The following is a 23,419-nucleotide window of genomic DNA, read 5'->3' as shown; positions in this document are numbered from 1 at the left end:
GATATCCCTGTATTCCAAATTCTGACAAAACAACTACATAAAACTTGTGTATTCAGAACTGCTTCCTAAACTGACAACATGTTTGTATTCCCACAAGGTGTCAGACAACACAGGTTCACTTTAATACTGTATCCAGCCCTATGATATTTATGTATGTCATTCCTGGTGTAAACAATGATTCAAACTGAACACAAATTTTATCACAAAGCATTATATGACCATCAATAACTGCAGTCCTGCATAAGGAAATATGAGTTATCTCCCTTACCTCCAAACCTGCAGTGTTAGGGTTCTGAAGGCACTCTGAATCAGTTGCACTGCCTCGGTCAGCGACACACATTTCACATCATTCACACCAAGTACATAATCCCCGAGCCTCAAGGTGGCGCTTACATCAGCTTTCCCCTCGGGTTTTATCTGAAAATACAAAACAGTATTTTATGCTAATACCAATACATCCAATTTTAGATAAAAATTTCAGGAGATCAGACTGCCACAATCAGTACATTATACACATTCTCCATAGCAGTTTGGATAACACTAGTTAGAAATGGCATATCTATAGGTCTGCTCCAACAATCAATCAATTCAAGGTTTACAAAGAAACAGGGATTCAATTTCATGTAATTCTGATCAAAAAGAAATTCATTTAGATGTAAATTGACAAATGGATTTCATCTCAGATCCAAGTTAGAATTGTAGATATGCCAAACTTAAGGATAATGTGGATTTTTTCTTCAAAATTTGATGGGAATTATTTAGTCAGCAACATGATGTAGACAAACTTAATCAGATCCCATCATCATGTAATGATTTCTTGACCTTGAGCATGTTTGTCCTTATAACACAACCAGTAGAAGATGAGCGTGTGACATTTCCCTGACTACACAGCCACCTTATAGTTCTTATAACACAACCAGTAGAAGATGAGCGTGTGACATTTCCCTGACTACACAGCCACCTTATAGTTCTTATAACACAACCAGTAGAAGATGAGCATGTGACATTTCCCTGACTACACAGCCACCTTATAGTTCTTATAACACAACCAGTAGAAGATTAGAGTCACCATCATCTTATAACACAAGATAAATGACCAGAGTGGAGCATACCAGCATGAACACATGTAGCATACGAGATGGTAGGGAATCTATCTACTTTTTTGACTATACTATAATTCCATGTACCATAAGATAAAAAAAAAATGATAAAATGGTAAACAGATTGAAGACCAAAAAATACAAAGATGGTAACAATGTACTCAAGTCAATTTGGCTACACTTTGTTTAACACTAGGTCTTGGTTTATATGTGGTTAACATCTTGTGTGGAGGGAACAGATAGACATCCAAAGTTATCTCCTAACTGTACAGAGACAGAGCAGAACACAAACCTAGTTATCTCCCAACTGTACAGAGACAGACCAGAACATAAACCTAGTTATCTCCCAACTGTACAGAGACAGACCAGGACACAAACCTAGTTATCTCCTAACTGTACAAAGAAAGACCAGGACACAAACCTAGTTATCTCCTAGCTGTACAGAGACAGACCAGGACACAAACCTAGTTATCTCCTAACTGTACAGAGACAGACCAGAACATAAACCTAGTTATCTCCTAACTGTACAGAGACAGACCAGGACACAAAACTAGTTATCTCCTAACTGTACATAGACAGACCAGAATACAAACCTAGTTATCTCCTAACTGTACAGAGACAGACCAGGACACAAACCTAGTTATCTCCTAACTGTACAGAGACAGACCAGAACACAAGCCTAGTTATCTCCTGACTGTACAGAGACAGACCAAAACATAAACCTAGTTATCTCCTAACTGTACAGAGACAGACCAGAACACAAACCTAGTTATCTCCTAACTGTACAGAGACAGACCAGAACATAAACTTAGTTATCTCCTAACTGTACAGAGACAGACCAGAACACAAACCTAGTTATCTCCTAGCTGTACAGAGACAGACCAGAATACAAACCTAGTTATCTCCTAACTGTACAGAGACAGACCAGAACATAAACCTAGTTATCTCCTAACTGTACAGAGACAGACCAGAACACAAACCTAGTTATCTCCTGACTGTACAGAGACAGACCAGAACACAAGCCTAGTTATCTCCTAGCTGTACAGAGACAGACCAGAACACAAACCTAGTTATCTCCTGACTGTACAGAGACAGACCAGGACACAAACCTAGTTATCTCCTAGTTGTACAGAGACAGACCAGGACACAAACCTAGTTATCTCCTAACTGTTCCAGAGACAGACCAGAACACAAACCTAGTTATCTCCTAGCTGTACAGAGACAGACCAGGACACAAACCTAGTTATCTCCTAACTGTACAGAGACAGACCAGAACACAAGCCTAGCTATCCCCTACCTTTACAGAGACAGACCAGAACACAAACCTAGCTATCCCCTCACTTTACAGAGACAGACCAGGACACAAGCCTTGCTATCCCCTACCTTTACAGAGACAGACCAGGACACAAGCCTAGCTATCCCCTACCTTTACAGAGACAGACCAGGACACAAGCCTAGCTATCCCCTAACTTTACAGAGACAGACCAGGACACAAACCTAGTTATCCCCTACCTTTACAGAGACAGACCAGGACACAAGCCTAGCTATCCCCTACCTTTACAGAGACAGACCAGGACACAAACCTATTTATCTCCTAACTGTACAGAGACAGACCAGAACACAAGCCTAGCTATCCCCTACCTTTACAGAGACAGACCAGGACACAAGCCTAGCTATCCCCTACCTTTACAGAGACAGACCAGGACACAAGCCTAGCTATCCCCTACCTTTACAGAGACAGACCAGGACACAAGCCTAGCTATCCCCTCACTTTACAGAGACAGACCAGGACACAAGCCTAGCTATCCCCTACCTTTACAGAGACAGACCAGGACACAAGCCTAGCTATCCCCTCACTTTACAGAGACAGACCAGGACACAAGCCTAGCTATCCCCTACCTTTACAGAGACAGACCAGGACACAAGCCTAGCTATCCCCTCACTTTACAGAGACAGACCAGGACACAAGCCTAGCTATCCCCTACCTTTACAGAGACAGACCAGGACACAAGCCTTGCTATCCCCTAACTTTACAGAGACAGACCAGGACACAAGCCTAGCTATCCCCTACCTTTTCAGAGACAGACCAGAACACAATTCTTGCTATCAACATACTGTACCAAAACTCAACTATATCAGATTTTAAAAGAAAAAAGTCAAAAGATTCTCATGTTCCTCACCATATGACTCAGAAACTACATTTCCATATTAAATATAAAGATTTAAGCAGTTGACATAAACTTGACTCCAACTCAAGCCAGTTTGTCCAATGTTTTACAATACAATACTCCTACAGTTTTACTGAAAGCCCTTAAAGCATTAGGAACTAGTGCCTGCAGCTTCCGGTTTGTTAAAGACAAATATATATAAACAGTGCCCTGAAGTTTACATTAAAAACTGTGTAAATATAAATATCTGATAGCACTTTTAATATTTGCCAATGATCAAAATCTATTTAAAGCAAACATGTATTTCTAAACCTGTGGCTTGAGTGAGATTTTGTGGGATTCAACACCTCGGTTACAAACCGATCATGACACCAGAAGCTTTAAGAACTTAAGGTGTCCTCTACACTAGGATAGTCCTTCCAATACATCAAACATGAGGCCGATAGCTAACATAAATCAAAGGTCCTCAATAGAAAAAAAATGGTTTATAGAAACCAAACAAACATCATTTTTATGCAGCACCTGAAAGTATTGATCAACTATGTTATCAATGATTAAACAGCAAAACCAAAATGTTTTTATGAAATACACTGATATTCTAACTTGAAATTTAGTATCAGTTAATTTTAAATGCAAATTCAAATGGATCGACGCGGCAAACGGATGCATATAAAAATAGATGAAATATAAACATTATAATAGAATACACAATACAATCAACACTATCACACTTGCAGTATTTTTAACAGAAATTAAGGAAAGAACCGTAATTATCTGTATCTATTTCATACCTGAATTTTTTTCTTTCTGATTTTATTCTGTCCTTGAAAAAAGTGCAAAAATAGAACTCAACTACCTTTATAGTAACAACAATTTGTCTCATCCAACTCCATGTGGATCTTAAGGTAGAGGTCAGATCAAAAAACTGTCTCACCCAACTCCACATGGATCTTAAGGTTGAGGTCAGATCAGAAAACTGTCTAATCCAACTCCACATGGATCTTAAGGTTGAGGTCAGATCAGAAAACTGTCTAATCCAACTCCACATGGATCTTAAGGTTGAGGTCAGATCAGAAAACTGTCTAATCCAACTCTACATGGATCTTAAGGTTGAGGTCAGATCAGAAAACTGTCTAATCCAACTCCACATGGATCTTAAGGTTGAGGTCAGATCAGAAAACTGTCTAATCCAACTCCACATGGATCTTAAGGTTGAGGTCAGATCAGAAAACTGTCTAATCCAACTCCACATGGATCTTAAGGTTGAGGTCAGATCAGAAAACTGTCTAATCCAACTCCACATGGATCTTAAGGTTGAGGTCAGATCAGAAAACTGTCTAGTCTAACTCTACATACAATGTTAAGGTAAGATCAGACAGGATGTTAATATATATAAAGGTTTTATCAACGAGTCACAAGTTACAGGAACATTACTGTAGTGTTTTCCCAAAGTTTTGTCACAAGTCACAGGAACATTACTGTAGTGTTTTCCCAAAGTTTTGTCACAAGTCACAGGAACATTACTGTAGTGTTTTCCCAAGGTTTTGTCACAAGTCACAGGAACATTACCGTAGTGTTTTCCCAAAGTTTTGTAACAAGTCACAGGAACATTACTGTAGTGTTTTCCCAAAGTTTTGTCACAAGTCACAGGAACATTACTGTAGTGTTTTCCCAAGGTTTTGTCACAAGTCACAGGAACATTACTGTAGTGTTTTCCCAAAGTTTTGTCACAAGTCACAGGAACATTACTGTAGTGTTTTCCCAAAGTTTTGTCACAAGTCACAGGAACATTACTGTAGTGTTTTCCCAAGGTTTTGTCACAAGTCACAGGAACATTACTGTAGTGTTTTCCCAAAGTTTTGTCACAAGTCACAGGAACATTACTGTAGTGTTTTCCCGAAGTTTTGTCACAAGTCACAGGAACATTACCGTAGTGTTTTCCCAAAGTTTTGTCACAAGTCACAGGAACATTACTGTTTTGTCACAAGTCACAGGAACATTACTGTAGTGTTTTCCCAAGGTTTTGTCACAAGTCACAGGAACATTACTGTGGTGTTTTCCCAAAGTTTTCTGAGTTAAAATTCGGCTGATTCAGATTTGAATTGAATGCACATCTTCACATCTGTTCGGTGGTAGAGTGAAGTAACAATACAGAGATATAGCCTTACATCTACACCAGACTTACCCTGTTGTTAACATAATACCAACTAACCGTACTCAGATTTCAGCAATTTGATTACACAATACACAGCCTAATTGAAGTTCTACCCTTTTGTGTTTACTCAATCTAAAATCAAATAAAAGCTTACAATATAAACAGTAAAACTGATATTGTTGTTATTTACACCTACAGAAATATGTTAATATGTTTATTTACGTGTGTGGCTTCTCTACTAAATTACAATTTTATGATAATTCTGATCCTTACACAGGTGTTATATATGTGTCAATAAATTTTAATAAAAAAGATGGGCTGACTCATACAATCATGTGGTATAATGTATCCAATCAGAAATGTGAAACGGTCATCAAATCTTGTATGTCTATAGAGTGACAAATTCTCCACTTCCTTCTGAACTGGTATCAAAGAGATGCTTAAGAGAATTGACATAAGGCTTACAATTGAATAGCTCTTGTAAACTGTATAAATGTCGGACTTCCTCTTGTCTGTGAGTTGCGGGGCAATACAATTGCATCATTTATGTGCATATCAAAAAGGAGAGGCTCAAAAAGGAAATGTTTAGATGTGATAAAATTGAAACAAAACCGAACTGACTAAAACAGGCTTAAGTAGTTGATATCAAAGAAATAAGAAAAACTTGACATCCTCAGCAATGCAGTCTGATTCCAACCCTAACCTCACCCTAGTCCTAACTGTCCTCAACCTGTAAAAGTCCTTCTGGCCAAGATATCTTTTATACCAAACCAAAGGCACATTGTACATTAAATCTTACTTATTAATATTCCCTTCATTTATCATTTGTACAATCAGCTGGTCGGTGGTGCACAAGTTACACATTTGCCTTTCACCTACATATCTGAGGTTTGATTTAGCGAGCATACATTAAAGCTATTGGGGTCATCTGCACGACAACGTGGGTTTTCCAAGGATATTCCAATTTATCATCATAGTAAGATCCCTTGTGCTATTTTATCCTGGCCAACAAGAGTGACTGACATATAATTCTATTTCCCAATTGTTATAAAATAAATAATGTTTTCATATTATATCATTTATAAAAGTATTTTTCATGTCTGCACATTGAATTCAATCAAATTCAAAGAACAGCTCTGGAGAAGTAGTCTTTTAAATGAAAAAGTTCAGAGGGAAATTTTCTTTTTTTCATTAGCTCATCTTTGAAAAGAGCATGTTGTTACGCTGTGGAACCTGTGTTTGGTTGACTAGTAAAACATGCTTTAATTGACATCCCTACACATGACAAAATCACAATATGTAATATCTACCTTGCCTTCTCAATTATAATACACAGTCATTTTGATAGGACTATCATCCAATTTTCAAAATAAAAGCTATGTATAAAGTTTTTTCTATGAGATATCATATTTCAAATCAACCAATCCCTCTCACTGACACCTCACTCTTTATACAAACAGTTAACACACAAATTCTGAATGTATTTTCTCAAACCTTAACTTAAACAGCAAAAAATGTTTAACAAAAATTTGTAGACCTGGAGATTTTTTTTCAGTGATAGTTGCTTTAAAAAAATTGTTTTTTTGTTTTTTTTTAATTCAGACACCGTTGACAGAAGATCAGTCAAAAGTTGTGGTATAAACACAGACAGCCTAGGGTTTATGCATGCGTAACTACACCGGGTTCATTGAGTACACAGGTAGTCGGCCAGCAGGCGGGTTTTCATGTTTACACTGTTTGAAATAGCCTTCCATAACTAAATATAGCCTTATACTTCCACGGTTACCATGCTCCAGCGGTTATTTAACATTTAACGTAATTATTGTATAATCAAAATTTTTTTTACAATACAAATTTTCCACAACTGTTCTTCAAAGTCACTGAATAAATTCTACACTCCCCTGTATGCTTCACTTCAGTTCATACTTTAGAATACGTATTCTATGATCAGGCTATTATTTTGTCATAAATTCACTGGGAAGTTTTTAATGTTATAAAGAAAGCCTTGGTAATATAGGAATAGATTTATCATGAAAATGTCATTTGTATTAGAATGAGAGGGAAACCAAATAATGAGGCCAACATTGTGATAATCATAGGGTTATTTATTACATAGTCACAGGTTGTTATGGCCTGCAGTGGTCTAATACAATAATTAATAATAATAAACTTTATATATTTTACAACAATTGTGAAACAGTTTTTCCAACTAATCTCTCTTGTTTGCCCAGAGTGAAGTGCACAGGGTCTAACTGTTGGAGGAAACCAGAGTACACGTTGAAAACCCACCAGGCCAGGCAGGTGACCCCATGCCTTTCATGTCCATTCTGGGAATCCAACCCCGGACAGTTAGGTGGAAGGCGAATGCGTTACTACTGCACCATCCAACCATACAATTCTTATACACTATCAGCCTGTTTCCTTGTTTGCAAACTTCGCTAGAAATCTGTCACTGGAATTCTGTTGTGTGAAGAGTTCAGCTTAATTGGCTGGTTAATTAATTGGAGTTTTATACACATTCTATTTACAGGGGAAAAGTCTGTGATCAGGCAACCTGAGGTTGGATGGACTTGATTCTACCATCTGTGTGAGTCTCTTGTCCTATCCTCAGGGCTGGATTGCTTCCTGGAGCAGATACACTCTAAGTCACTTTGGCTTTGGCACACTCTTATTTCTTATTCAACATTAATAGCTGCTATGTTCAAGCATCAAAATGTCATATTCACCTTTAAATTATGAATTAAAAAATTATTTTAGAAATTTAGTGTCTGAATTTGAGGACACTTTGGGAACGAATAAACATGAAATTTACAAAGCCTGATTATTTCTGATCAAAATGCATGCAACAGTGTATCAAAATGGGGCAAAGACACAATTGGCCGGGTTGTGGGATGAGTGCAATGTTATATGGTATTTATAAGACAGTTACGGGTGTTTCATTTGTTGAGTATGTAGAATATTTGTTTTAAGAGAGAAAGTTTGGCAGTATTTTATGAATTGGTGCAGTTTGTAGTAGTTTCTGAGAAACTGTGATAACAAGAAAAGTTTCAGGAAATGACTAAGTTCCAAAGCCCAGAAAATCCAGAAAAATGTCTGGAATAAATCTATAAAAGGAGATGCACATCTTAAACATATATATATATAAACATGCTACAAAGTATCTATCTTCTACGTCAAAAACTCTAGGAGTTGATTCTACAAAACTGGTACCACTTTTCCCTGCCAAACTGCGGAAAATGACTAAGTTCGAAAGCCCAGAATATCCATAAAAATGTCTGGAATGAATCCATAATAAGAGGTGCACATCTTAAACATATATATATAAACATCAGACAAAGTTTCAAGCTTCTACGTCAAAAACTCTAGGAGGAGTTGATTCTACAAAACTGGTATCCCTTTTCCCCGCCCGCCCAACAGACATTCACTATTCTATAACGCAGATTTGCACTATGTGCAACCCGGCCAATAATTAATTCAACTTTGTATATTTTTTAATATATGCCTGTAAAATGCTTCCAAAAGTATATGATTAACATAATAGTGACATGAAAAATCAAACTTTCCTTCCTTCCCTGCATATCCTCCACGAAATTCATTAAAAAATTTTTAATTTTTAAATTTCAAGATAAAATATCTGTACCTGAGATCTTACTTTAACCAATTCATTACATTCATAGCTTTATATACCAAGATTTATATATATATATATTATTTCAAGTTGAAAACTGATCAATTAAATTCACAAAGCAAGTGTCACATTTATGTACAAACGTATAGTGGCTTATCAGCCAATGATCATCAAACTCTCTCAACATTTAAATACGATCTAAAAGACATTTGAAAATGGTTTTCAAGCCCAAATAGACAATTATTAGATGGAAAATGCTGTGATAATTTTATCATAAAACAGATCTGGTAATGAACAAGCATTTATGTTATAATTATGTCTGGAGTTTTTTTACAAATGATATCATACCAGCTGTGTAGGTGTATATATTTAGTCAACAAATCATACCTATATACGTTACAGAAAAATTCAAAATATCATGAATTGAAGGCATTTGTTAACAACCGTCAGTTTTCAACAATCACAGCAATGTATATATATATCAAATATAAAATGTACTAACATAAAAATTTGATAGATAGATTGATTGGTTGATTGATTGATTGATTGATTGATTGATTGATTGATTGATTGATTGATTGATTGATTGATTGATTGATTGATTGATTGATTGATTGATTAATTGATTGACTGATCAACACCGACCAAAATCACATGATGACAGAACTGGCTTCAGTTTTACCAATGTCTTTACTGACATTAGTTCAATCTTCTCTCATTAAATGAAGATATATCTTTTGTGTCTACCTTTTATGAAAGCTTGATAAAAGTGTTTTGGTAAACTTTGATCCAGCCAACTTAAGGCTGTGACAGGTAATTCAATAACTTCAGGATTACCCTGTCTGTATCACACTGCGTTTTCTACAATTAGATACTCTGTCTAAGTAAATTTGGACATCAGAATTTAAGTTACTTGGCTAAAATGGAACTTAAAACATATATAACACTAACCTTGTCAACAATTTATTAATGTATGCCACAGTTATTGATTTCAACAATATTCATTCATGTACAGTCCCCGCCCACTTCCAAAAACACATGAAATATGTAATGAATTAATTTCGATATCATATCATGGTCATTTCCCAAATAAACTCTACTTCAATGATAATTTTTTTAAAGATTATTTCTAAAATAATCACATTGAACTTAAAAAACTTACCTTTATTAATTAATTCTAACCAATGTAGCCATTGACCCTGATTTGAGTATAAATAAAAAGCCCCAGAATTCACAAAGTCTGCTAAAAACATTAACATAAAGCAACAGAATCATTATAGAAACATAATATGTTTATCTTGGTGTAAATCTCAATGAAACAACTAAATATTTAGAGAACTTGTAAGTTAGAGAATGGGAAACTGGTTCTACATAAAAAATATACTCAAGGACATGATAAATGTACAGAATACACATTTTGAACTTTGGGCCTATCAGAGACTCTGGGCCTATCAACACATTCTTACATAATTGTTTTTTATTGACTTAATCTGCACTCATAGGCCAAAGTTCAAACTGTGATGTTACAGTAAAAATATTAGATTCCCAAGGCATGAGTAGTTATCTAGCTGACCTTCTGCTCCCAATTATCTCCCTTAGGTAAGTTTCTACACTCAATAAACTCCCTTTGGTAACTGTCTACTCCCAATTACCTCCCTTGGTGTGCTGTCAAGGTCATTTATTTGTCATTTCAGGATCAACTGACAAATCATACATATTTAAATGTTTGAGAACCCCGATAAACTTCAGATTCAAACCAATTTGTACTAATGGTAGAAATACTATACACATTTTACACATACTAAGCTGACATTTATTTGAATTTGAAAGTAGTTAACTTAGAAAGCAATTATATAAATAACACTTTGTTTTTTTGAGGTTTTGGTTCCTTAAACAGAATCTTTTTAAGAGTGTATGACTTTTATAACAATGCTATCATGGTTTTTATAATTCACACAATCATAAAAATCCGCTGACTCTATGTCACCCACACTATAAAGTCACAGTCATCCACCCCATTAATTCCTGTACAAGATTCTAAAATCTGTATTTATGTCGCCTTTCGAGCTCAGCAGTTGTTAAATAGAGTTATAAATATGTTGATTGAGGAGGCTATTTGTTGGCATTAAACAAATAAATAAATGTGTTCTGGATTACTTTATGATACTCCTATAACAAAGTTCTGTGTGTTACAATCAACACCAGTTATCTCTGTACAATACATGTAGTCACATCATATCAAAATCTTAGGACTTTGTAAGTCTCTCACTCAGGATATATCACTAATATTCTAAAATAATTGCTTTACACTGACTGATATTTCAACATTAAACCCTTTTTCATTCGTATTAAAATCAAGATCAGTTCCATGCCTTATGCTTTCAAACAATTATTCTTTTTTTTTTCTTTCGATTCTAAAAGACATGGACTCATGTCAACTAACACATATCTCATGCTATCTTAAACTAGTATATCAGATATAACTTTGGTAAACATTAAAGGTAAGTTTCCAACAAAAGAAATTTGTGACTTTCTGAAAAGAAAATCACAATGATATCACAGACAATATCAGTTAATTATCATGAGTCAATTACTACTTAACTCAGTAAACATAAACTCTAGCATTGTCTTGATTTCAATATTGTTTCTTCACAAAGAAAGAGTATCTTCCTAGAATGCCAATTTGAATAATATTTGCATTCTGTCTTCTGAGTTTGTTTCACTTGTGATGTATCAGAAATGCTTATGGAGACAATAACAGCAAATTATATGTCTGGAAATGCTTATGGAGACAATAACAGCAAATTATATGTATCAGAAATGCTTATGGAGACAATAACAGCAAATTATATGTATCAGAAATGCTTATGGAGACAATAACAGCAAATTATGTCTGGAAATGCTTATGGAGACAATAACAGCAAATTATATGTATCAGAAATGCTTATGGAGACAATAACAGCAAATTATATGTCTGGAAGTGCTTATGGAGACAATAACAGCAAATTATATGTATCAGAAATGCTTATGGAGACAATAACAGCAAATTATATGTATCAGAAATGCTTATGGAGACAATAACAGCAAATTATATGTATCAGAAATGCTTATGGAGACAATAACAACAAATTATATGTATCAGAAATGCTTATGGAGACAATAACAGCAAATTATATGTCAAATGCTATATAACAGCAAATTATATGTATCAGAAATGCTTATGGAGACAATAACAGCAAATTATATGTCTGGAAATGCTTATGGAGACAATAACAGCAAATTATATGTATCAGAAATGCTTATGGAGACAATAACAGCAAATTATATGTATCAGAAATGCTTATGGAGACAATAACAGCAAATTATATGTATCAGAAATGCTTATGGAGACAATAACAGCAAATTATATGTATCAGAAATGCTTATGGAGACAATAACAGCAAATTATATGTCTGGAAATGCTTATGGAGACAATAACAGCAAATTATATGTATCAGAAATGCTTATGGAGACAATAACAGCAAATTATATGTCTGGAAATGCTTATGGAGACAATAACAGCAAATTATATGTATCAGAAATGCTTATGGAGACAATAACAGCAAATTATATGTATCAGAAATGCTTATGGAGACAATAACAGCAAATTATATGTATCAGAAATGCTTATGGAGACAATAACAGCAAATTATATGTATCAGAAATGCTTATGGAGACAATAACAGCAAATTATATGTCTGGAAATGCTTATGGAGACAATAACAGCAAATTATATGTCTGGAAATGCTTATGGAGACAATAACAGCAAATTATATGTCTGAAAATGCTTATGGAGACAATAACAGTAAATTATATGTCTGGAAATCAATTTTAACAGAAATCACTGATTTTTGTCATGTTATAATTGCAATAAAAATTCATTTTACAATGAAATGCTCATTTTTCTCTAAAATTCAGTTTTGAACTTTGAATTTTTGTATAATACACAGCCTGCAACATTTGTAATAAGCTATGATGGTAACCTTGGAAGTTGATGTCTAAAACTAACTCCAGAATGAAAGAGTTCAAAGTACACGGATACTTCTAAAATTCTTGTTTCATTGTATATAAAAGATAATGAAGCCAAACTGATCAGATACAAATAACAAAGTAAGGAATTCAGATAAATACATTTTTACAAGCTTATATACAAAGATCAACAATGGCTATAAGTTTTCATACAAATCTAAAGTTTATTTTTTATCTATATCAAATTTACGTAGCTACACACTACTTTGATGGTCTAGTAACAAATACATGTCCATCAGTTTTGTCCAAACTGAAATCCTCACCCTGACTTGCAAGAAACGTACAAACATCCGTCATCAAACTCATTATTTGCATTCAACACTTAGCTACCTGGTAATGTCAATACAACATCTAACCCGGTATGGTAGAGAGCACCTTCAAAGTACATAACAGATGATCAGGAATCAATATCCATAACGGTACTTACTTACGTATAAATATCAGATAAACATTAAATGTATGATATGTAACAAAATACATTAACCATTTGTTCAACACACAAAAAAAATTGTTTTTGTGACAAAACTACATTGTTAAAACTTTCATGATTTCTTTTTTATAGTAAGCCAGTTTATAAAACACACAAAATCTGCCATCTCCAAATTCATTAGGGTATAACCAGATCACAAAGCTGTCTCGTTTTTTGTTTTATATTCATCACCAGAGATGTCAACTGTCAAAGTTCTGCTGTAAGAGAATTTGAAAAGTTCCAAGTGTTGATAAATTTCTTACACACTGGGATGTTTGGTGAGACAAGTCCTACAGTAATTATCAAAGGGCTGGGTCAGACTACACGTCACCAGTCTCCTAAACTATAAATAAGACTTGCATCATTCGCAGTATACAATGTGTCAGACATATAACCACAAGTTGTCATCGGGACATGTACTTCATTCGAATCATGTCAACAAACATCACACCACACCTGTAGGATCAGTTTTGTTGTACCCTCTGTAACACACTAAAGATTTCCATTTCATATGTAGCCTTTTTTCATTCCATATCTCTATTCACAGGAGAAAACTTTATTTGAAAGAATTTTTTGACACAATAAGCTTTAAAGTCACACCATAAAAGCTAAGTGAATATTTGACCCTGTTAGATAAAATGAACATTTTACTAAGAACTTTATTCAACTTGCTTATAAATGAAAAAAAATCAATAAAGAATCAAAACTTCAATCCTCATCTTATTGTGATCTGCTTCAAAGAGGAAATATAAACAACAGGAAATCAAAACTGTTTACATTAAAGTAAAACACGAAAAAATCACATGCTATATAAGAACAGCTTCCTGGTACTTTAAGAGACATGCCATCATATATCACAGGCATTTCATTTCTGAAAGAACTCAACATTTATGTTAACTACATGTTTTATAAACAAAGCTTGCTGGTATCACCAGAAAATCATACAGGAATATAATTTTGTCTATATACATCTAAAACTTAGCTTTTTAGATAACAAGGAAAATTTAATTATTGTCAGTAATCCATAGTTTCCCACACCTAAACTCTCCAGTACCATTCAATGAACAAAGGGACATAACTCTGTATCTAGTGCTTTATATTTCAGTTGAATATACTGTTAAACAGAATAGATTTTATTGTATACTGAATATGATGGGTTTCAATCTAGAAATTTCCATGTATTTTTGTAACAGGTTTTTAAACAAAGCAACTTATCGTAAAGTACAGTATATACCCATAGAACACCTTGTTATAGTCATATCAATGTGTTGACAAGATGGTTACACCTGATACTCCTCTGTACCAAGCACACGCTACCTGTCACAGGTACACATTGAATCAATAGCCCTAATCACCTCCATCTGTAGTATTCAGATCAAAGTCAAACGATCAAACCCTGGATAAACCCTTCATCAGGACAAAACAATGCTCTATCAATATATGTTTTGATATGTTTACCTTTAATTTCTTACCTGTGATGAATCAATCAACACTTCTAATAACCTTGTTAACAATTTTATTTGTATGTTGTATTTACAGCACAAAATCTGACAGGTATTCTACATCATTAAAATGAAATTTAATTAAATTGAAATTAAAGGGAAGAGCTTCAATCATCTGAAAAAATATATAGCAATAATATGGCAGATTTATGTGTCCTTCCATCACAATTTAACATAGCATAACTTTTTCTATTTTTAATTTTTAGAATGCTCTGAAGATTTTTTTTTAAGTCAGTTCCTTGAATACACTCTATATTGAAAGAATTATCACAGATTCTAGTCAACTTAATCAAAATATCTTTCTAAATATCTTTTTTTAATTATATAATTTGAGTTTGTAGCACTCAAAGACCAAAGAAGACCAGACTATACATACTATATGAGAAATGGAGATCAAACCAGCTTATTTACATTGATGTGGACGTGCAGTTTCACCTCCACAATCCTTCATCACAGAGACACCCTGCCCCACCCCCTTCCTATCTCCAATATCACTTCCAAATCCCTCCTTCTGCCACTCCCCTCTCTTTTCCCCTCTAAAATAAATTTCATCCTGTACTACATGCTAAAACCCGAAGTCATGCACCCATACATTATATAATATATACCAGGATTAGTTTCCCTATCAGAAGTGACATATTAGGGATTGGTATGTAGAATCTAGCGTCATGTTAACGCTTTGTAAACAATTTCTATACATGATTTTAGTATTTATGTTTACATACTGAAGCAAATCCTATATTCAACCTTTTAAGCACAACTTCCCCCGTCCCTCTCTGCCTGCCCTACTAGTGTCCTTTATACCTTAATCCTCTCAGTCCAAGTGTTCAATCTCTTTCAAATCACACCTAAGAATTTATTGGTACTTGAAAAAAATATTTTGTTTGCTTTCAAAAATCTTGAAAACCTGATCCTTTTATTTTCGTTTGAATTTCCTGTACTCATCCTGTACTCCATAGATTACGTACAGTGGTTCATATACATGAACACACTTTATATACATCAATATCGAGAAATGTTTATCACACAAGATACGTTTATTTCTCGGACAAGTTACACTTGTATGTATGACCCTGTAGATTTTTTTCAAATTCTCACAGGATTATATTCATCATGTTGTAAGATCTAGAATTTCAACCCTGATTTATCTCTCTCTGCTCAACCAGGCAGTGTGCTCTTCAGATTTTTATCATTTCAAACATTTCATAACATTCAAAAATATAGACTTAGCAAACATAGGTAATCAATTCATTCCTTCAGAATTTCCTTTGAATGTTTAAAAGGCATAAAAAATGTAGGTAAGACTCATCTGAGTTCCACATAGGTTTTACAATTTAAGGCCTTTTTTCAAATTATTGTACCATATTTATACTACAAAAAACCCAGACCAACCTATAACTTCTGATCTAACATACATACAGAATAACAGTATATATGTAAGGGCTTGTTACAAAACATGGGCTTATTGAGCAGGCTAATTGCAGAACTACAAAGTAACATTAATTGTAAATTCTACAAAATAGCAATAGATACTAACGGGCTTATTATCAAACATGGGCTTATTAACAAATAAATATCAATTTTATTTGCAACGGAAAAGAAACCATAAGCCAAACATTTGTAAGCTACACTATTTAACCACAATATCATTATGATAGCATTTAAACGTCTCCATTAACAGAAAACCTTACTTCTGTAAAATACAAGGAGGGAAGAATGACACAAGATAAACAGAGATCTGACAACATATGATTATGTAATAAGAGACAAGTGTACCAAGCAGTAAATGATTCTTTGTAGGTGTGGGTACTAGGCACACCTTGATAAACAAGAAGCCTGTGGAGACCCCTGTCAGAGTTCTCACAGAAACCATTAAAAAGGCAAGACAAAAATTCCTTTTGTGATGTTGGTATGATTTGTGACAGATAAGAATTAAAAACGTTTCTATTCAGCCTTTTCTACAGGGATTTATTCATAGGTAGATCAGGTAGCATGTCTCTGTCACCAAATTCAGGTTAAAGAGTTAAAAACCTGATAAGAAAAAATAAAAAAGGACAGTTCATGCAGACATCACTCTTATAATATCCTGTCAGCATGTTGCAAAAGGTCTAATGGGCCTGTAACATCTATAAGCCAAGAAATGCATTTCTTAATATAACACATCTTACACAATACTGTGAATATTGATTTTTCTCGATGGTTCATCAAATTTTCACAACTTTACCATAAAGGAAAAAAAATAAAAAATTAATTTGCTTTTGCTTCAAGTGTTCTGTAAAACTGGCATTACTAATGAAGACAAAATATTCACTTGGTTTTGTTGCATCACTCACCCCCTCGGGGTGAAATTTGCAGTATGATCCGCTAAAACAAGGGTGAAAGTATGAAAACAAGGGTCATGTCCTTTTTTACACCATTTTGCAGATTTTTTTTGTCATTAAAACTGAGTATATAACCAAGATAAATCCCTTTAGTAACTATATACATTATTATGTCATTTTTATACCTCTTTTTCATATTTCTTGAAGCTGCAATTGGCAGCTTTGGTTACTAGTAACACTGAATCATCCCAGGATGTACAGGCGTATGTCATTGTTTAGTTTCAATTTCTAAGCATCCATTCCTATATTTCAATTACATGTATAATTCTTTTAAATTGTAAGAAATAAAAGTGTTGTGCACATTTTTTTAGAAGAAAAAGAAAGCTGAGACTGTTATAGCATGCAAGAAACCTTTCAAAAGTAGTACTTTTTTCTGCTATACCTACAGTTCTTATCACATTTTGAAAATGATCATTTAAAATCTTGCCAAAAAGTTCCAAAACATAACATTAATGATTATGGATGTGAAAAATGTCTAAAATGAATATTGACCCGATTCTGCAACCTATTAACATAACAGGGGCTGTCATTTTCTCAAAAGACTATGTATTGACCCACAGTTAGAAATATATTAAGTGTAATAAAGACTCCCTAACATTAGATCAATTCTGATTACCTAAAGATTTTTACATCAAAGCTTAAATGTATCTTTACTTCTTCATGGTGCCAACTTCAGCATCCACTGGCAGCCATTCCTTATGGAGGGAAATGTCTACCTCTTCAAAGTGAATTGAACCAAACTTAACTCATAAGAATTTCTTAACCAAAAACTACCCATCCTTTATGCAAGAAAAGTCTCCCTGTCCTCCCTCATTTTGTCATATTTAATGGTCTTGCTCAATTAAATGCTTGATCACAGCATATTTAGATATACAGACAACAAGAGTCTGGTAAAGGGAGACTACTGATATCCAACAGACAACAAGAGTCTGGTAAAGGGAGACTACTGATATCCAAGTGAATAGCATTCAATAGGGGTAAATCTTGAGGTGTTCCAAATCAAATCATCTTGAAATAAAAATGTGGTTATTTGATAACCAAACAAGTCAAACAAGTGAGACACTCACAGTAATCTAAATATCTGGAAGTCACAAGGGATTGGCATTATGTAACTCATAACAAGTTTTCTCTATCAATCTTATTTGCAAGTTTGTTTTTTTGTTTTTCGTAACTGTATTCCATCACCAGAAATAATTCTTCTCATCAACAATTTCTGGTTACTCAGTTACTGTGTTCAGTCAGTCCCATTACACATACAGGAACCAGTCAAGTCACAGACAATTTATCAAACCAACTGGATCAACTATCTATAGGGACTAAATCAGCCAGGTAACTTGTAATAAGGGGTTCAAACCCAATGACTCAAAATGAACAGGTGTTATCAAGTGACTTTATCCTCATTATCATGGTGTGTAGACCATCTAAATCGCCCTGTCATCGTAAATATTAACTACCTTGGTAAATTTTACAGATTGAAAACATCCAAAAGATCAAGAATCCACTATAAATCTCCTTGATTTTTGTAAGATAAAGTTCTTACAGATATTTTTAGTGTTAAATGATCCATTGCACTTTTACTCTGAATTATCAGCCTTTATCACCACATGTAGTTCAATCTGACCAACATCCTGGAACTGAAATATGTTGTTTGACAAAGTAAAATTATTCAATATTTAAAATTAAAACATTACAGATATTTACTTATTGTTGAGATAGTATTCAAAATCTGAAACACTCTGTCCCTTACATAGACATAAGTTCCTGTATCCATGGACCTATCAGAAAGATGCCCAGGGCCGCTAAATGGAAAATCATGAAAATTACAACAAAAATATGGACCAAATAAGTGACAAGGACAGTTACGGATGGTTAAGTTTTCATAGAATTTGCTGACTGATCAACAGCCTATGACGTGTCAAAATACAAAATATACCACAAGATTGGATGTTCTAAATGAGAAAGATAAAACATACTATATGTGAAATATTGCACATTCTATGAGGGAAATATTGCACATTCTATGTGGGAAATATTGCACGTTCTATATGGGAAATATTGCACATTCTATATGGGAAATATTGGACGTTCTATATGGGAACTATTGAACGTTCTATATGGAAAATATTGGACAGTCTATGTGGGAAATATTTCAGATTCTATATGGGAAATATTGCAGATTCTATATGGGAAATATTGCACATTCTATATGAAAAATATTGCATGTTCTATGTGGGAAATATTGGACGTTCTATATGGGAACTATTGCACATTCTATATGGAAAATATTGCATGTTCTATATGGGAAATATTGCACGTTCTATGTGGGAAATATTGCACGTTCTATGTGGGAAATATTGCACGTTCTATGTGGGAATGTGGGAAATATTGCACATTCTATGAGGAAAACATTGCACATTATATGTGGGAAATATTGCACATTATATATGGGAAATATTGCACATTCTATATTGGAAATATTGGACGTTCTATATGGGAAATATTGGACATTCTATATGAAAAATATAGCTGTGATGCTATTTTGCTAGATGAAATTATGAAAATATGAATTTTATATCTATAAATCCTGCTATTTTTATATATTATAATAGATATATTTCATATACAGAATGTCTGATTCCCGTATACACATCATGCATTTCAGTATATATATATATCTTGGCATCCTTTGAACATTTCAGGGAAAGTAGTCACTCTGTACAAAAGTAATCAACCTGTTGCTAGGGGCAACCAAGTGGCAAAAAATGCAGACATATGAAATTTCTATCCAAACCACCAGACTTCAGTGTCTGTAGATTCAACTTGAAATAGTTTCAAGGTCAAACAAGTTAATGTGAAGGTCAAATAGAATACTGAGAAGAGCTTCAGTATGTGATCCTAACTTATAGTACTAGGACAGTAAATCAACTGAATTGGAGTGGTCAGATGGTGCAGTGATATTGCACTTCCACTCGGATGTCTGGGGTTGATTCCCAGAATGGATGTGAAAAGGTATTGGGTGATCTGCCCGAATAATCCAGTTTCCCCCAACAGTAATACCCCTTGTGCACATCCATCTGGGCCAACAAGAGTGATTAATCAAGTTAGAAAAATTGTATCGCAATTGTGAAATTAATTAAGTTCAATTAAAAAGAACTGAATGCAAAAGCTGAAAAAAAGTCTGTATCAACATTTGGACACATGTCGGATAAAATTTTGTGCACCAAAACACTTGATAGCTGAGAATGAACAGCTACAACAAGAGTTATTCAGTCAGATCCAAAGTGTACTTGTCCAAGTGGACCTGTAATGTAAACCTCAAGTGGCTTAGATAGGGAGTTGAAAGGATCTACTTGACTTACTCCCAAACTTCACATCATGTAGAGAATATACTTACACAGAGCTGTTATTTATATCATTAACTATATGGTGGGTTTTCACTGAACTTTATCACTGGTAATGTAGGTATAATTAATAACATTAACCAATGATCCCATATAGTTGTACTTTTTATTCTCAGTTTTATATGTATTTTTCAGCAAGGTCTTCCTTAAAATCACTCTACTTGTAGTTATCTGCAAAGTTCTTCACTAATGAAGATGTTGACCATGGCAACAGTGATGTCCTGGAGCTTGTTCTTCCACCTAAAACAGCCTTTAAAAATGGCACATCAAAAATTGACATATGAGGAAAAATGACACACTTCTGGAATGGTTCAAGTTGGTATGGTGTTCAGGCAAGTAGCTGCATGCTTTTGATGCCAGCCATTGTCTTATTTCTCTCTTAATGCAACATCTGAACCAAAGTATGAATCAAAGCAGGTATGTTGACAAGTGTCTCGGGTATGGCAAACCTCGATAGACTACAGAGAGAAGAAAATGATTTCTGTGTGGACAGGCAAGGCGAGCCCAATTTATCCCCGTCAGCAGGCTCAAAGTAAAGTGCTCACATTAGAAGGCGTAGCATTCAGAGATATTTGAACAATGGATGATTTCGCTCTGACTGACCAGTAGAACACCCTCGGTAAACTGAAAGCCACAGACAAGCCAGACTGTACATGATCACAGACTTAGAATATTTGGTCTTGGCAAAGAGTTCAGTGGTCTAATGAATTGTTTTTTACTAAGTCTGACTGACAGCAGCATCCATGTTTGGAAACCAAGAGATATAACATACCATCAGAACCACATTTTCAGATGCTTTTCTCTAAACTGTAAGTTTCTATTGCATGTCTGTGATGAAACTTTGAATGGGCAGAAGTACCGTAATCCGATCCTTTAAACTTAAGTTGTTCTGCACTTCAATGTCCATCCAATGGCAGATTGGCCTATTCTAATGGATGACAATGTCACAACACACAAAACCTGCCTAATGCTAGACTATCTTCAACAAGAAGTGATAAACACCTGAAATGTCACAAAACATTAACCTATTTAACATGTTTGGGGGACTATCACTGACAAAACATTTCTACAAAGGATCCAGAATGCCTAATAACTGGAGAATCACTGACTACGTAGATTCTGGACTGGGCGAGGTTTCCTCTAAATACGATTCAGAATCTGGTCAACAGTATGAGATAATGGACACAAGAATTGTACCAAAAGTGTGGTGGCTATATCCGACATTAATATTTTCATACACAATAGAACTTGTGTAATAGTGAATCTTCTTGACAAAACAACACATTTTGTGATTCATAACATATCTCTTTATAAGAGATAGTTAAAAGTCAAACTTTTATCTAGATTTTGGTGACACCATTTTCAGCATGTGTTTCAGCTCTGTATATTTCTTTTTCTATCGCCTGGGTCAAGTTTCATTAGATGCCTATAAAAATATCCCTAGATGTCCCAATGCGTTGCCATAGAACATTTTTAAATACAACAAACAAAACTAAGTCTGATCTAAGATATGGATGGTCCCTAACTTACAGTGTATAATATGAATATAAGTAAATCTGAGAATTCTTACATTCCACCTGTTCTTTGTTAAATTACTGAGACCGTCAAAATCTAGAACACAGCAATAAATATCTAGGTCAATAGGTATATATGGAATTTTATCAATAAATAAGAACATGTTATCAAAATTTGCTCAAGATAATTCTATCTATTTTAACATACAACTATTTGTCAATGTAAAATTCATATGAACAACACAGGTAAATGATATCATTTGAAAATTGCAGATTGTCGAGATATATACAGGTGCACACAAATTCACTACCGTATTTATTGTAATAGGATAACTCATTCTGTTGAAGTGTTTCTCTGTGTGACCTCAGGTAAAGTTCAGAGGTATGATGGTTTGTGTTTCTCAGGAAACTGAAGAACATGTTTGTGTGTGCTGACATGATTGTGTCTGTGGGCAAGACACTTTCCACTTTCTGCTCTGGATGGCATACAACGTGCCTCTCATATGTTGTTCGGTGAGGTAGTCATCGGTTTCCATGGGGACCAGCAAACAAACAAACACATACTAATATACAAATTAAATAACTGCTCCCTGTCAAATTGGAGCAGTGACTGGTATTTCACTACCAGTCATAAATTTTCAAATTATATTACCTAGACAACTAGAAGCTCATTTTTGATTAAACTGCCATGTATTTCAAGATGTTTGCACATAAAACATAGGGTCAAAACAGGTGTGCCTCGATGCATGCTGCTGAACATCATCAATTTTATTGCAGTATTTCAATTCATTGCAAGATTTAAATTCACTGCTACAGCTACTTGCAATTTTAATTTTGGTCAAACTAGTTTTGTTCCATAACATGTGTATAATTACACAATTCTTTACTGTTTTTAACCGTAGACTTTCAAACTGAATGTTTCCAGTCACTCTCTTATGAAATTTATACCCAAAATGTACCGGCTTTGCATTCACAAGATTAAAAAATCATTTGGACAATTTATAGCAACAATGCCAGAGATTGTACCTATGTG

The 23,419-nt window shown here is 34.3% G+C and overlaps 1 protein-coding gene across 1 annotated transcript in view; it reads right to left on the bottom strand.

Annotated features, from left to right (window-relative positions):
• Window positions 1-264: 264 nt before the first annotated feature.
• LOC132544713 (protein Shroom4-like) overlaps window positions 265-23,419 on the bottom strand; it is a 35,751-nt gene continuing 12,596 nt past the window's right edge. The window contains exon 2 of the mRNA XM_060208354.1: window positions 265-417. Within this exon, the coding sequence (XP_060064337.1) occupies window positions 265-417 (153 nt within the window). The remainder of the gene's footprint in view (window positions 418-23,419) is intronic.

Source organism: Ylistrum balloti, unplaced genomic scaffold (genome assembly GCF_031769215.1).
Source record: "Ylistrum balloti isolate Yb309-2 unplaced genomic scaffold, AGI_CSIRO_Ybal_v1 Utg369808, whole genome shotgun sequence".
NCBI lineage: Eukaryota > Metazoa > Mollusca > Bivalvia > Pectinida > Pectinidae > Ylistrum > Ylistrum balloti.
This window is presented reverse-complemented; position numbering and strand designations above follow the sequence as displayed.